Below are 12880 nucleotides of genomic sequence, written 5' to 3'. Positions count from 1 at the left end.
TAATTGTTTTTCGATTTACTAAGGTGATGGAGCTGATTTAGGTATCTTTTTTCTCCCCCTTTTTGGGGTGTTTAATCCCCTCCTTTAGTTTTTCTTTGAAATGCTGCTTCTGCTTGTGAAGGAAATGCTAAGGTAATTTTTGCCCTGTCTCCTTTCACACCGTAATTACTGCTCCAGAATTGTGATTAGCTTTGTGTTCAGCAGTGTGGTCACATAGTAAGATTCTCGTCAGAGTTAAAGATGATTCTTCAAAGGCAACTCAGGTTTATGGGGGTAACATTTTCATCAGTCCTCTAAAAATTTAGTGTAATCTTTAGAACTGTAAAATAATTTCTTCACAGCAAGAATGTAGAAACCCACAATGTCTGACAGCACGTAGATATATTCATACCTTCAGAAATCACATACCAACCAAAAGCAAATTGTTATAGCCTATGTGTTCGTAAACAGCAATTGCTTCCTTTTGGTTCTGAGGTTCTGATTTTCCATTTCTCCTAGTAACCCACGTTGTTATTCCTGATACTCCAATGCCAAGGACCGTTAAATGTATGATGGCTGTTCTGACTGGATGTTGGGTCCTGAAGTTTGAGTGTAAGTATTAAATACATGAAATTCTTTTTTCTTCCAGTTGGAAATGATGGGTGGGCTTCTAGAGAAAATTGTATTTGAACATCTTGTCCGATAGCACAATTCCACACAGAAATGACATGTGGACACCTAACAGAATCCCAGAATGGTTGAGACTGGAAGGGATTCCTCCCTAGAGGGGCCATCCCCTGGCCCTACGCTTTCTCAAGCAGGTACACTGGAACAACAACTTGCCCTGGGCTGTGTTCCAGGCACCTTTAGAAAAGAATAGCTTGCTGTCAGAAGTGGGATTCGAACCCACGCCTCCAGAGGAGACTGCGACCTGAACGCAGCGCCTTAGACCGCTCGGCCATCCTGACTGTGTGTGTGTGTTAATTACTAGCTTAATGTAAAGCGTGGGGTTTTGTTTATTGAATCTCCAAAACGAGGATGTTTAATTCAATGCAATGTCTTCCTCCTTGGTAGTGCGTGTATTGCGTTGTCATGCTTCTGAGTACAGTAGGGAATGAATTTGTTCATCTTATGGCTACCTTATGGCTGATCTTGAAGATTCTGGAAGACCTCCTGGAAGAGGAGGAAGGTGTCTGTCACATCCCTCAATTTCTTACAGTCAGCTTTCGTTCAAATTGATAACAAATTCCTGCCTTGGGTGTAAGATCAAAGCCTGTAGGAAGGTAAGGTTTTGCCTGTATATACGTAAGGTGAGATCTAATAAAGTTAGACATTAGAAGCAAAGATGTGTTGTCAGCTGATATTAACTCCCTGCTTGTGCTTTCTCCCTTTGTTGAGAAAGGTGCCAGACTGTGCAATTACAGGTGGAGGCTACCAGTTACAAGCAGTCTTGCTCGTTCATCTAAGAGCACAGATAAATGAAATAGCCATAACTCTGAATATTGTTTCTGTACATGTTAGCTGTGCAGACCGGAGTGCTCTAAGACAGTAACCTCCAAGGGAAAGGTTATTTGCATAGTATCACCTTAGTATGCAAGCAGTTGTTTTTGTCATCTTTCATCGTTAGTTTTTATAGAGCAAGTGCTTTGCTATGTAGCTGTTCTGTGAAGATGGACCTTGAGTACTGATTTTTTTTTAAATAATGATTCTTAATGCACTTGCTCGTACATCTGCTTTCAGTGGAGTTGTTAAAGCCAGCTTCTTCCCTCTGACCTTCGTGGCTAAGTCCTTTTAGCTAATAATCGCACTACAAATGAATTAACTATCCATGGAAAGCTCATAGCCAAATTTCATTCCAGTTTTTGACTGTGTGATTAAACGTCAGAGTTTAAGGATTCTCTAACGCTCTGGATTTTCTGCATTCTCTAATGCTTATGAAAGTATTGCTTAATGCTTCAAAAGGTGCATAATAGTTTTACAAATAAGGCACCACATAATCATTGGGCTTCCTTAGAGTATTCATTTAGCTTCCTGATAGATTTTTTTTTTTTGTTCTTCTCTCTCATGATTCTTAAAGGGCCTGTAAAAGCTGTGTACTCTCAGCAGTGTTTTCTGCTGCGCTTCCAGGAGTTTGTAGATTTGTAAGCATTTGCAAAAGGAAAACAGCGTTGCCTTTTACTATGTGCATATAATGGGAACTTTTTAAACATCTCTAACAGGAGATATGCTGTTTCTCCTTGAGGAGGTGGGTTTAATAACTTCAGGTGCTTTGCTAATAAGCAGGTGGAAGATAGTTTCCCGCTTGGAGGTCGGAATTCAGTGCAAAACTCAGGTCAGAAGTGAGCTTTGAGTTGGGTAATTACTGTGTTCAGGTTGACAACAACCTGTTCCAGACAAAGACTGAGAAGTCTTTCTGTGGTGAATCACTTTGATGCAGGTTCTTGGCTTCACTTGGCTTAGAAAGCCAGCGTGCTTTCCATCTTCTGTGCCTGTACTTCGTTTTATCTTCTTGCTAGTCAGGTGATTAGGAAACTAATGTAGCCAATAAAGGCATGTAGCTGCCTTCAGCTGGGTAGCAGAGAGATTAAATTAGACCTGAGTTTAAATGTTTGTGGAAGAACTTCATAGGCATATGATTAGGGGAAAAAAAAAAAAAAAAAAGATTAAGGTGAGGGTTATTCAAGGAATATTTTTTTTGTTTGGAAGTGAATTTTGTTTTCTGTAGTGGTAAAGAACTGATTAGTACAATCCTGACTGATAATGCTCCCAGCTTAGTAAGCAACATACTACTTAAAAGTGAGTGATTCTCCTCCCTAGTGGGAAGTGTTAGTAATAACTCATGGGGTCTGATGCAGCTAAGTGCCTATAATTAACAGCACCACTCCATCTGTTCCTACCAGTCTGTTATTAGTCTTCTTCAGAGTCATTACAAATTAAAGATTGTTATAACAAATAATGGGACTCCTGCTGATGGAACATTTGTCTAGGAGAAAGAAGTCTTTGCTTTCCCTCTCCATAACTTTTTATTTATCATGGCTTTTTGACTCCTGTTTGGATAACTTTCTTTAAATGTGATGCAAATAAACTTTCAGAAGTATATATATACCCTGGCTTATTTCTGTCACAGCCACTACAAATAAATGGGAGGAGGAGTTGCTTATAGCTCAGTGTTCCAAACTGCTCACTTAAAGGAAATTAATGTTCAGACCTACTCTGAACTTGCTTAAAAACAAAGCTGAACTTAATGCAATGCTAGCTATGCATAAAACTGGCTGCTGGAATTTTTTTAACCACAAGGTAAGCTGCATTTTACTGTCATTTCTAAAGTTATAGCCCACTCACAACTATTCCACTTAAAAAAAATAAATTTACACTTGCATGCAAAATCATTGAAGTGTATTTATGTTAACTCTTCTGCTGTAGCAGACTTTCAAGCTGTTTGTCTAAGAAAGAAAAGCGGTCTCCTTCATTTGCTTCAGTCTGTCTGTATAGTTCTGTAGTGCTTCTGTTTACATGTGTCTGTACATGCAGATAAAACATCTTCCAGCATCGTGTGGAGGAGTAACGTGGAGTTTTCCTGCTGTCTGAGCAAAGTGTGATGTGTTGGAGTCAGGATTTCACATTGCGTGACTTCACTTCTGGGCTTTCCTTTTGTCTGAAAGTGGAAGTTATAAAAGGATGTCATTGCTGTGGAGTATTAGATCTTCACAGGTGAAAAACTAGAAAAATTCCACCTTACAATTTGTATTTTCTATACATAGTATTCTGTCAGCAATCTACCCACTTGCAGAGCTGCGTAGAATTCAACTGAGACACCGTGATCGCTGTACTCCTTGCCCTTGGCCATATCTTTCATTTGTTTCATTCTTTTCTTGCCCTCATTATTTCTGAGACTGTATTAGGGCACAAAGTAGGGGATCATTATGCTTCTGCAAGTTGCCTGAGACAAAGATTCAAGTAATACTGTATTCCCTCTATCCTCTTCGTAGATCACAGGACCATGATTAAAACCAACAGCAATAGTTAATAGCTTTTCAGCTTTTCTTTTGTCTTAAGCACTTATTGTCATCTTTTAAAGCAGGGAATGAGAAACTGGCTTGGTAACAATAGACATGGAAATAAGCTCGTGTCAGTCTTTGGCAAAGTAGCTGGGAGAATTCAAAGTATCCGATTGCTGATTCCTTCATCTGCTTTGCTTGCTTGGAGCCGCGTCAGTGACTCAGCTCTGACCACTTACAAGAAAGCAAAAAATCCTACCTTTCTTGTAAGGACTTGGAACAACTGGGAGTTGGCAGGAAGAGCCAGGGCACTGCATGACTGGCATTTCAAGCAAAGTTTTCTTGGAGCGGCCTTGTTTAGGCTATTAGACAGGGGAAGTGCCAGATGAGTTTGATTTAGCTCTTCTCAGGCTGAGCTATCTACTTTCTGTAAGTATTTTTAGATGAAGATGTTTCTCTAAAGCAAAGCGCTTCCTCCTTAAAGCACCTTAAAATCTTTGACAACTAGAATTTCACACTTGTTCTGCATTGGAGACTTCCTTCAACTGTAAAGGACTTGCAGCTCTGTAGGAGGTGGTAGAAACATCCAGTGTGCACATGCACAGCAGAGAGGAATGTTTTATGTCACCCATCAGGTTCTAAATTTCTGCACTCCAACGGTGGCTGGCACCTCCTGGCAAGGAGTAGGGAAGCAGTTTTGTGTCAAATTTAGACACAATTTAGGCACAAATTTAGCTTGTGCAGCTGCTGGCATTCCCAGAGGAGAAAATGACTGACATTTAACCTAACTTCACCTCAGGTATGGCTACCTCTATTTTCGTTGTTCACAGCTCTGGCAAATAGTGATTGCTTAAAACCACTCTATTTTTTTATAAACAAAGTGGTGATTTTCCTATTACATGATCCTAGCTTCTGGCAGTCGGTATTTAAGGGCTTCCTAAGCACCTGCTCCATTGTGTTTAATAAATACCACCTGGATTAATTTATTAACTCTCCTTCTTAAGGAGATTAATTTTAGTCTGCAGCATCTGGTGGCATTTCCATCTTTTGGAAAAATGGGCTGTGTTTCACCAAACGAGGTGTCTCTCTCACTTCATGAAGAAGTGCAAGTCTGAAATTACTTGATAAATCCACAAGACAACATGAAAATTCTTTTCAGTGCTATGGCAGAGATCAGTAATGTTCTTAAGGGAGCAAATTGAAGCTAGCTGTACAGAATTCCTCTAACACTTTGTCTCAGTCCAATTTTCTTCCTTTCCTAGGAAAATAACCTCATCAAGCTTTGCTCAATCTGCATACAAGTCTTAAAACTTGGAGCAGAGGCAGAGTGAGCTGAGGAAGTTGCAATCTACTGGATCTTGTCTGTGTAGTATTTCATCTTCTTTGTTGCTCTTGCATCTTTTTAAATTACTTTTAGCTGCTTCAAAAGAAATTTGTGACTAACCCCTGCTCTTTGGTCTATTAATGCAAATCCAACAAAACCTCCACTAAGCTAATTGAGTTACTGAGAGCTACCCCTGGGTATCTGGGTGATTACATTCTTGGCGTCCAGTTATTCTTGTACTTCACCCTGTTTAAACTGTTTTTGCTGATGCTGTTAGTTTCATTATAAACCAATAAGACTTACACTAATAAGGATTACCGGGCTCTGATCTTAAATTTTGCAATTAACGACTTCTTTATTTCCAGCACCAGTAGCTGCAGTTGTATCAAAGGTCAATTAATGGTATTGCTAGTGGGCTCCCTTTTAACCTCCTTGCTTCTTAAATACTAGGAGGTGAGGAGGTGGGGCCAGATGTTCAGTGAATTAATAGGGATCAGTTTAAGTAGTGGTGCTTTACTGATCTTGCTAATGAGGAGCGTGGAGTAGAGCAGTACTCTTCCCTCCAAATGTGGTGACATCAGCCTAAAATGCAGTGGGTATGAAGCCAAAACCTTTCTCTGCAATGTTTCCCAGTGACCTTTAATGCAGGCTCTGTTTATGCTAGAATTTTGTGCAACTGCTATTATTTACATCTAAACATTGCAGGCATGAAACCAGCTATTTAAGAGGCTCTTAAACTTCAAGTATTCTTTATTTTTGGTGAAGAACATTGCCTGACCCTTCTGCATGTGTGACCTTTGCCCAGCATCATCTTCTGGGAGGCAGTAAACCTTATTAATGAGTGCTTGCAGTCTTGCTTTAGGTATTGCAAAGCAGCTTTGGTCCATCTTGGAATGGAAGACAGCCTCTTGTATTGGTAACTGATATCTGATTCAACTACTGTGATTAAACTAGAGGACCATTAAAGTGTAGTTGCAGTAATGATCTTTGCTTTAGGAAAAAAAAAAGAAATGGCAGTAGTACCAGGGAATAAATCCACATTTGCTGAGATCTTGGCTAAAAAGTGATCTCATTCTGTTTTGTAATTAGCCAGCTTTTTTTCCAGCCATAAATTTGGGAAGGAAAATAGTGCAACTCTGATCACTGTCCCTTCCAAAAATTGTGAGTGTCCTCTCAACATGAGTTTACTTCCCCCTCTGGTTGTGGTAATCTTCTTTCAGGGTGTCCTTCTCTTAGATGGAGATTTCTGTGCTGACTTCTACACAAGTAAATAAGAGCCTGTGTCAGTTTCAGAAAAGAGGAGGCATAGTATTGATGGTGTACTAGTTGACTTTTAATTACTTTAATAGCTAGTAGTTTTCATTTCATTCTTTTGTCCAGTGCGTGCATCTTGGCATCAAGTTTTCACTGGGGGCTCTTTACAATGCTGCAAGTGATTGCAACCTAAGATGTTCAGGAAATCAATTTAATGTAGCTACTGTTTGAAGTCAAGGGGCACTGTGCCTCTGACTGAAATAGGAGTGCTGTAAGGTCACAGAGCTTCTGGAAACATCCCCATGAAAGCAGTAGAGTGCTGTGCCTTTGAGTACAGTGTGGTGTTTTATTTCCTTTTATCTGTCCTCTCTGTCAAGCTGAGTGTCATCCTGATTAAAAAGGTATTAAAAGGGAGCTGTCACACTCACACACATTAGCAGTTAAAGTGAATATGATCTACTCAGGAAAAAGACCTGGGCTTTATTTTGGAGTGCCAACTCCACGTGGCATTCAGAGGTTGTCACACAAAATATTATAAGCATAAGTTGGATAGAAACACAACTCCAGTCTTCTGTCTTTTCATCTTAAATACGAGAACAGAGGGATATTTCAGTTTTTCTATTGCAGTATGATGTGTGAATTGTTTAGCAGTCGCCTGCAAAATTTTGTACTACCCATGCAAGAGTTGCTGAAGAGAAATGACCAACTTGGGAAGAAATCATTCAGAACAAAGCCTGCACTCAGAGAACGTACTGATTTCTACCACTTAAACATCTTTACTCCCTGCTTGTTAGGACAACTTCCCCCATAGACAGGCTGTTTGTCTTGATGCATGGTGAATTCTGAGGCATCGCATCATCTCAGCTTGAGGACTCCAAAAGCTCCTTGCTACCTGCACACAGAAGTGTTAGATAGCTGCTTGAAATGTCCCAGAGCTCTGTGGATCCAAAAAATAATGTTTGTTCTGTCTACCAAATGTGACAAGACCCAATGAATTGGAGCAAGTTCTGCTTCTATATCATGCATGAAAAATTAATTCTCAAATTGAAAATAAAGTGCTTTTCCATCATCAGGGAGCACATAGGGTATTGCTCTACGAAGGGGTGTGTAAGCCTAACAGTGTTGCTTCTTAACATAATGATGTTTTAAAAGAAAAAAAAGCAAAACACCTGGATACAGAGAAGCTCAGCGCTTTTTACTCTGTTTCAAATAGATCTCTTCTTTGCCACAAATCTATTAAGGGACAAGTTTCTCCTTACTGTAGCTGTTAAGAAAAGTTAAAGTTGATGAGGAAACTGTTAGTGGTGCTAAAAAATGCTCTGTTTGCATACTTGCAGTTTTTCAAGGAGACAAATAGTTTGGGTTTTTATGGAGACAGTGAAAGAAGGCACATCTGGATGAGTCGTGGAGGATTTTCACTAAATGCAACAAAGAACTTTGGTGCCTACAGATTACCTAGAGCAACTGGCAGTGTAGAATGGGCAGATGTGTGTATGCAAAAGTCTATTTTCCATTTTCTGTTAAAATAGATATCTGTGACTTTTTTTCTCTCAGAGAAGGAACTGTACATCAGTAACTGTAGTAGTAACTGTAAGTAACTGTAAGAAGACATCGTAGCCTTCTGTGTTTATTCAACCTTTTATTACTTTGATATCAAATTTGCACCATTTACTGTTGCTGGCACTAGATGATCAATTTGTGGTGTATTCTTACGTATGAACCTCAGCTGTGTAGTGGAAAATCCCTCAAATTGAGTTTTTGATGGTAAATTGAAATAACTCATGCTCTTAATGAATAGACAGCTTTGCTCTTAAGACTAGCTGAGATTTTTCCCTTACTGTGAGTGAAGCCCATTAGCATCCAAGTTTTCTTGAAAGAATGACCTTATAAGTTTGAAATAAATTGATAGAGGGAATCCAGTTACATAGTGATGATTAAGTAAAGTATTGAAATACCCTTCAGATTTATTTTCTAGTTAGGAACACTTTGAAAATAGCTTATTTCTATACATTGCTGTTACGAATAATAAATGCAGAAGTTACTTTCAAGAAAATACACGACTAGCTTGCCCTTCCAGTTTTATATGAGTTCATATCAATGTTTCTTGAAGAAATTACCAAGTGCAATTAACTTATATGTACGTGGAGGGGGAAATATGTACTAACCAGCTACCAGTTGTTTCTTTCTGTGTGGGTTTGTCTTTTTTTCATTTAAATAAATGATAAGACCTAGTTCCTAAAATGTGAATTCCTTTTGCATCTTGCCAGTTTGTGCGAGGCAGCAGCTAATCTGGTTGACTTGAAAGATCTCTCTAGATTGGGATTATATACTGCTACTTATTGCTGTGGGAATCAAGCACCTTCATCATTGCTTCATAGTCTTGGGCTTTCTTCTAGGATCAGCACCCCTGCTTCATTTCTGGTTTTGTTCAGTTGGTTGTGTTTCTTTAGATATTGTGGTTCCCAAGTTCACATAGGAAAAAGTAAGTTGCCTAAATAAAAGCACTATTTGAGGAATGAGAACTGCTGTGCAAGTTGAACAGTGACAACTCTGTAATCCTCATGGAACAGTTTGCAAAGTTTCATTCTCAGGTAATTTTTATAAATGAGTGCAGGCAAAATGTTACATCCTTGAGTGGATGACCCCAGCGATTCCTCTTTCCAAAGTCAGGTCAGGAGGTACGTTTCACAAATGTTAGTGATACATCAGCATCAGTGCACTTTGGATTTGGGAAAAAAAAACAAAAAAAAGAGCCTTAAAACAAGGTAAAACCACGCTGACTGTAAAAGACAATCTCATTATGCAGCAATGGTAACAAAAACAAATGCCACTGTTGAAACCTCAGCGTAAACCTGCAGTTTCTGCTGATCTTGGAGACCTTGAAATCCCATCTGATTTATCTAAGACCATTCCTGTTTAGAAACAGCTTTGTACTTGCTTTGTAATTGCTCTTTATCAGCCAATTGCTTCCATTTCTTAACTGCAGAGTTGGTTCTCCTCTATGGCTTTGAGTTTCCAAATGTTCAGCAATTTGACATTAAGTAGTTGACCTTTAGTAGCAGTTAAGAGGAAACACTAATAATTCCATGTATTTACAACACTGATCTTAGCATGATATTGCTTCTCTCCATCTGACCTGCATCTTTACAACCACTGCTGTAGGTTCTTGTCCAGGTTAAAATAAAATTGCTAAAGCACACAAGATTTGATGCTATGTGAATGCAGTGCTTTGCATTATGGATAATCCTTTCATCCTAGTGCAGCTGTTTATTCCCTGAAATGAAATACAAACCTGTTTACAAACAAAAAAAAAAGGACTTATTGTCTAAATTAATGGTGAGATTTGTAACTAACTAGTGCTTTCCTTACTGTGCTTTCTATAGGGGTACAAGCCTGTCTACAAAGCACAGTTCGAGAACAAGAAGAGAAGTATGAAATCCAAGGTGGCCCACGAAGAGGCCGGCTCAACAGAGAACAGCTGGTGAGTTTTACTGCTTGAGACAGATTGTCTTAATGACCTTTGGTTTGTGCATTTTTGCCCTTTGCCTCTTGTCCAGGTGCAGTAGATGTAAAATTTTAATGTGGCCTCCTACAGAAATTTGATTATGTGCAAGGTGATGGAAAGAACTGCGAACATCCATAAAGCAGTCATTTTTCTCCATTAGTGGTTATGTTGCCATAACCTTGTCAGAGGGAAAGCTCTGCTACGTTTATGGAAGAAGCTGCATGGGACAGCAAGCGATGCTGCTTTGGCCCTCCCTGATCAGCTTTAGGAATGTAGCTGACATAATCTGAAAGTTGAAAGGAAAAAATGTTTTGAATCCATCTTGTTTCCACATCAGAGCACTTTGTATTTAACTGGGTTCTGTGTTTCTGAACCATTCTGTGATTCTGTAATTCTGGGTTAATTTCTGGTTACTTTCTGATTATGCTAGAGGAGTAGCTGTGACTAATTCTAGGTGATAGCTAAAGACCTTGTTGTGCTGGAAAATAATTAACCATGAGCAAGAATTTACCAGATAAGCAAACTTTGCTCAGTTGTATGCTTATACTGAAGACCTTATGTGTTAAGAGACTGTCCTGGCTTCTCATGCTGGTTATTTTCAGTCGTACTTTCTGTGGGCACTCATTGTTCGCTTTCACTCAGTTTGGGAAGTCCTGTTTTCATACTTACTTTTATGTTCTGTCCCTTAGCTGCCTAAGCTGTTTGATGGATGCTACTTCTATTTCTTGGGATCATTCAAAAGTCACCAGAAGAGCGATCTTGTGGAGCTGATCAAAGCAGGAGGAGGACAAATCCTGGTTAGGCAGCCCAAACCAGACAGCGACGTGACACAGACGATCAACACGGTGGCATACCATGCAGAATCTGCTTCTGACCAGAGATTTTGCACTCAGTATGTCATCTATGATGCATCTTCTAAATTCAAACCGGAGAGAATTGGTCAAGGCAAAGTCTGGTTTGCTCCCTCCAGCTGGATTGTAGACTGCATAATGTCATTTCAGCTGCTGCCTGTAAAGCGAAAGTCCCTGTCTCACAACTAAGACCTTTTAAAAAGTGGTGAACCTTCAGCAGCTGGAAAAGGCTGGTCTGAAGCTATGATTTATGTTTTGCACTTGGTAACTCATTTACATGGTCAGAGCTCCTCTGTATTCCAAGATCACTGGGAGAGGCTGAAATAAATGGCCTGACAATGGCATAGGGAAAAGAAGATGCTGCATTGAAAAGTTGTGCCTTGGATTATTTGCTAAGCTTTATTTTTACATTCAATTCCCTTAATAATCATTGACATTCTGCAAGATTTTGCAAACTGAAGTCTTGAATTTTGACTTAAATCAGGCTTGGTTGGTGATAGAGCATGCCCCTGTTTCTTTTGTTTGGTGACTGTGTGTTGGTCTACTGTGTGTGGCAAGACTTCCCAGTCAGGACAGAACTTGTATGTATTAAAAACAAAAGCCATATGCCTGTATAGACACCGATCAGATGATGTGTGATGCTCCTTGTGACTTAAAATTGAATGTTATAGGAAGTTCTTGGCGTGGGATAAGCCTTGTAGAAATCAAAGCAGAACTAATGGCCCGAATTCATTTGGAAGTTAAGTTTTGAAAGTGCATCTGTGAAAATCTTGTTCTAAAACTCTTTATTTGTATCAGGTCATGCTTTATTCACTTCCATCCATTTTCTCTCGTGTGTGTGTAACTTGAATTTGATGCTGTTTTCTGAAGGTTTTTAAATGTCAGAGCCTTTATTAAATTACGATTAAAAATTATGTACTTAAAGATTGATTGCTATCATGGTAACATGAAAAAAATAATTACAAAACAATTATGCCTTGCTTTGCAGCATTGTATTTGAATGTACTCTGCTGCATTGGAGCAGTACTTGATGCTTGCTTACTTGTTATGATCAGCTTAATTCCTTTCTCGAATTGATCATAAGTTATTGTCTGAATTTTGCTTCTTGGGAGCTGTAAGCATCACATGGCATGTATTGCCTTTGTGAATTCATAACTTAAAGATGTTGTCTTTTGCCACGATGTGCAATGAGAACGATGGTTGTGGGGGGGAAAAAGACAAAGTTGTTTCTATTGCTTGTAATAAAACTTAGTGTCAGTCACCTCGAGGTGTCTCATTGCATGAGCTTAGCTGTGGAGCAAGTGCATGGTTCCTATGTGTGTCTCAACAGGTAAATGGAAACGTGAAGTACTTTTCTGTGAACTTGATAAGCTGTCAAGATAGTATCCTATCTGCAAGCTCTGTAGGATGAGTTGTTCTGTGTAATCGCTGCCACTGGAGATCCCGTGCAGATTTTAAATATCCTCTGTAGAGCTGTTGGAAATACACACTTCATGGATAATAGGTGTAGTTTTCAATGGCTTCTACTAGAATTCAGCAGCTGGAGTGTCTTGCTCTATCACTTACGCTAGACCGAATCATTGCTCTTCACTAAATGCAGTTCTCAAGTACTTGCAGGTCTGTGTGAGCAAGCAGAAATGTGAGGCTCATTAACAAATGGAATAACTTATAGGATGAATGTGTTTTGGGTTTTTGTGCAGATAAACACTGGAAGCAAATCAGGTACTGAGTCAATACTGCGTGGATGTGATCGTTTATTTTAACAATTGTAGCACATTTTAACTGGATGTTTCATAACACATCAATATACCTAATGGGGTATTCTTTGCAGGAGTAACAGTGAGTCTCTGCAGAATTCTGAAGCGTGGAGTTTTTCTTGCTATCCACAAGGAAGGGATTTGGCACATCAGGAAACTCTTCCTGTGTTCTTTATGTATAGGCAATAGATTTACAGAGCTGTTGTTCCCTG

At 39.3% G+C, this 12880-nt stretch overlaps 1 protein-coding gene and 1 non-coding gene across 5 annotated transcripts in view; one reads left to right on the top strand and one right to left on the bottom strand.

Annotated features, from left to right (window-relative positions):
• Positions 1 to 12172, top strand: part of BARD1 (BRCA1 associated RING domain 1) — a 43290-nt gene extending 31118 nt beyond the window's left edge. For all 4 annotated transcript variants that reach the window (XM_052675101.1, XM_052675102.1, XM_052675103.1 and 1 more), the window contains 3 exons: positions 499 to 591; positions 9939 to 10036; positions 10750 to 12172. In XM_052675101.1, the coding sequence (XP_052531061.1) occupies positions 499 to 591; positions 9939 to 10036; positions 10750 to 11100 (542 nt within the window). In that variant the 3' untranslated portion in view covers positions 11101 to 12172. The remainder of the gene's footprint in view (positions 1 to 498; positions 592 to 9938; positions 10037 to 10749) is intronic.
• On the bottom strand, positions 865 to 947 carry TRNAL-CAG (transfer RNA leucine (anticodon CAG)). The gene has a single exon. It is a non-coding gene; the product is annotated as a tRNA-Leu (tRNA).
• Positions 12173 to 12880: the final 708 nt, after the last annotated feature.

This window comes from Tympanuchus pallidicinctus, unplaced genomic scaffold (assembly GCF_026119805.1).
Source record: "Tympanuchus pallidicinctus isolate F22 unplaced genomic scaffold, pur_lepc_1.0 scaffold15, whole genome shotgun sequence".
NCBI lineage: Eukaryota > Metazoa > Chordata > Aves > Galliformes > Phasianidae > Tympanuchus > Tympanuchus pallidicinctus.
This window is presented reverse-complemented; position numbering and strand designations above follow the sequence as displayed.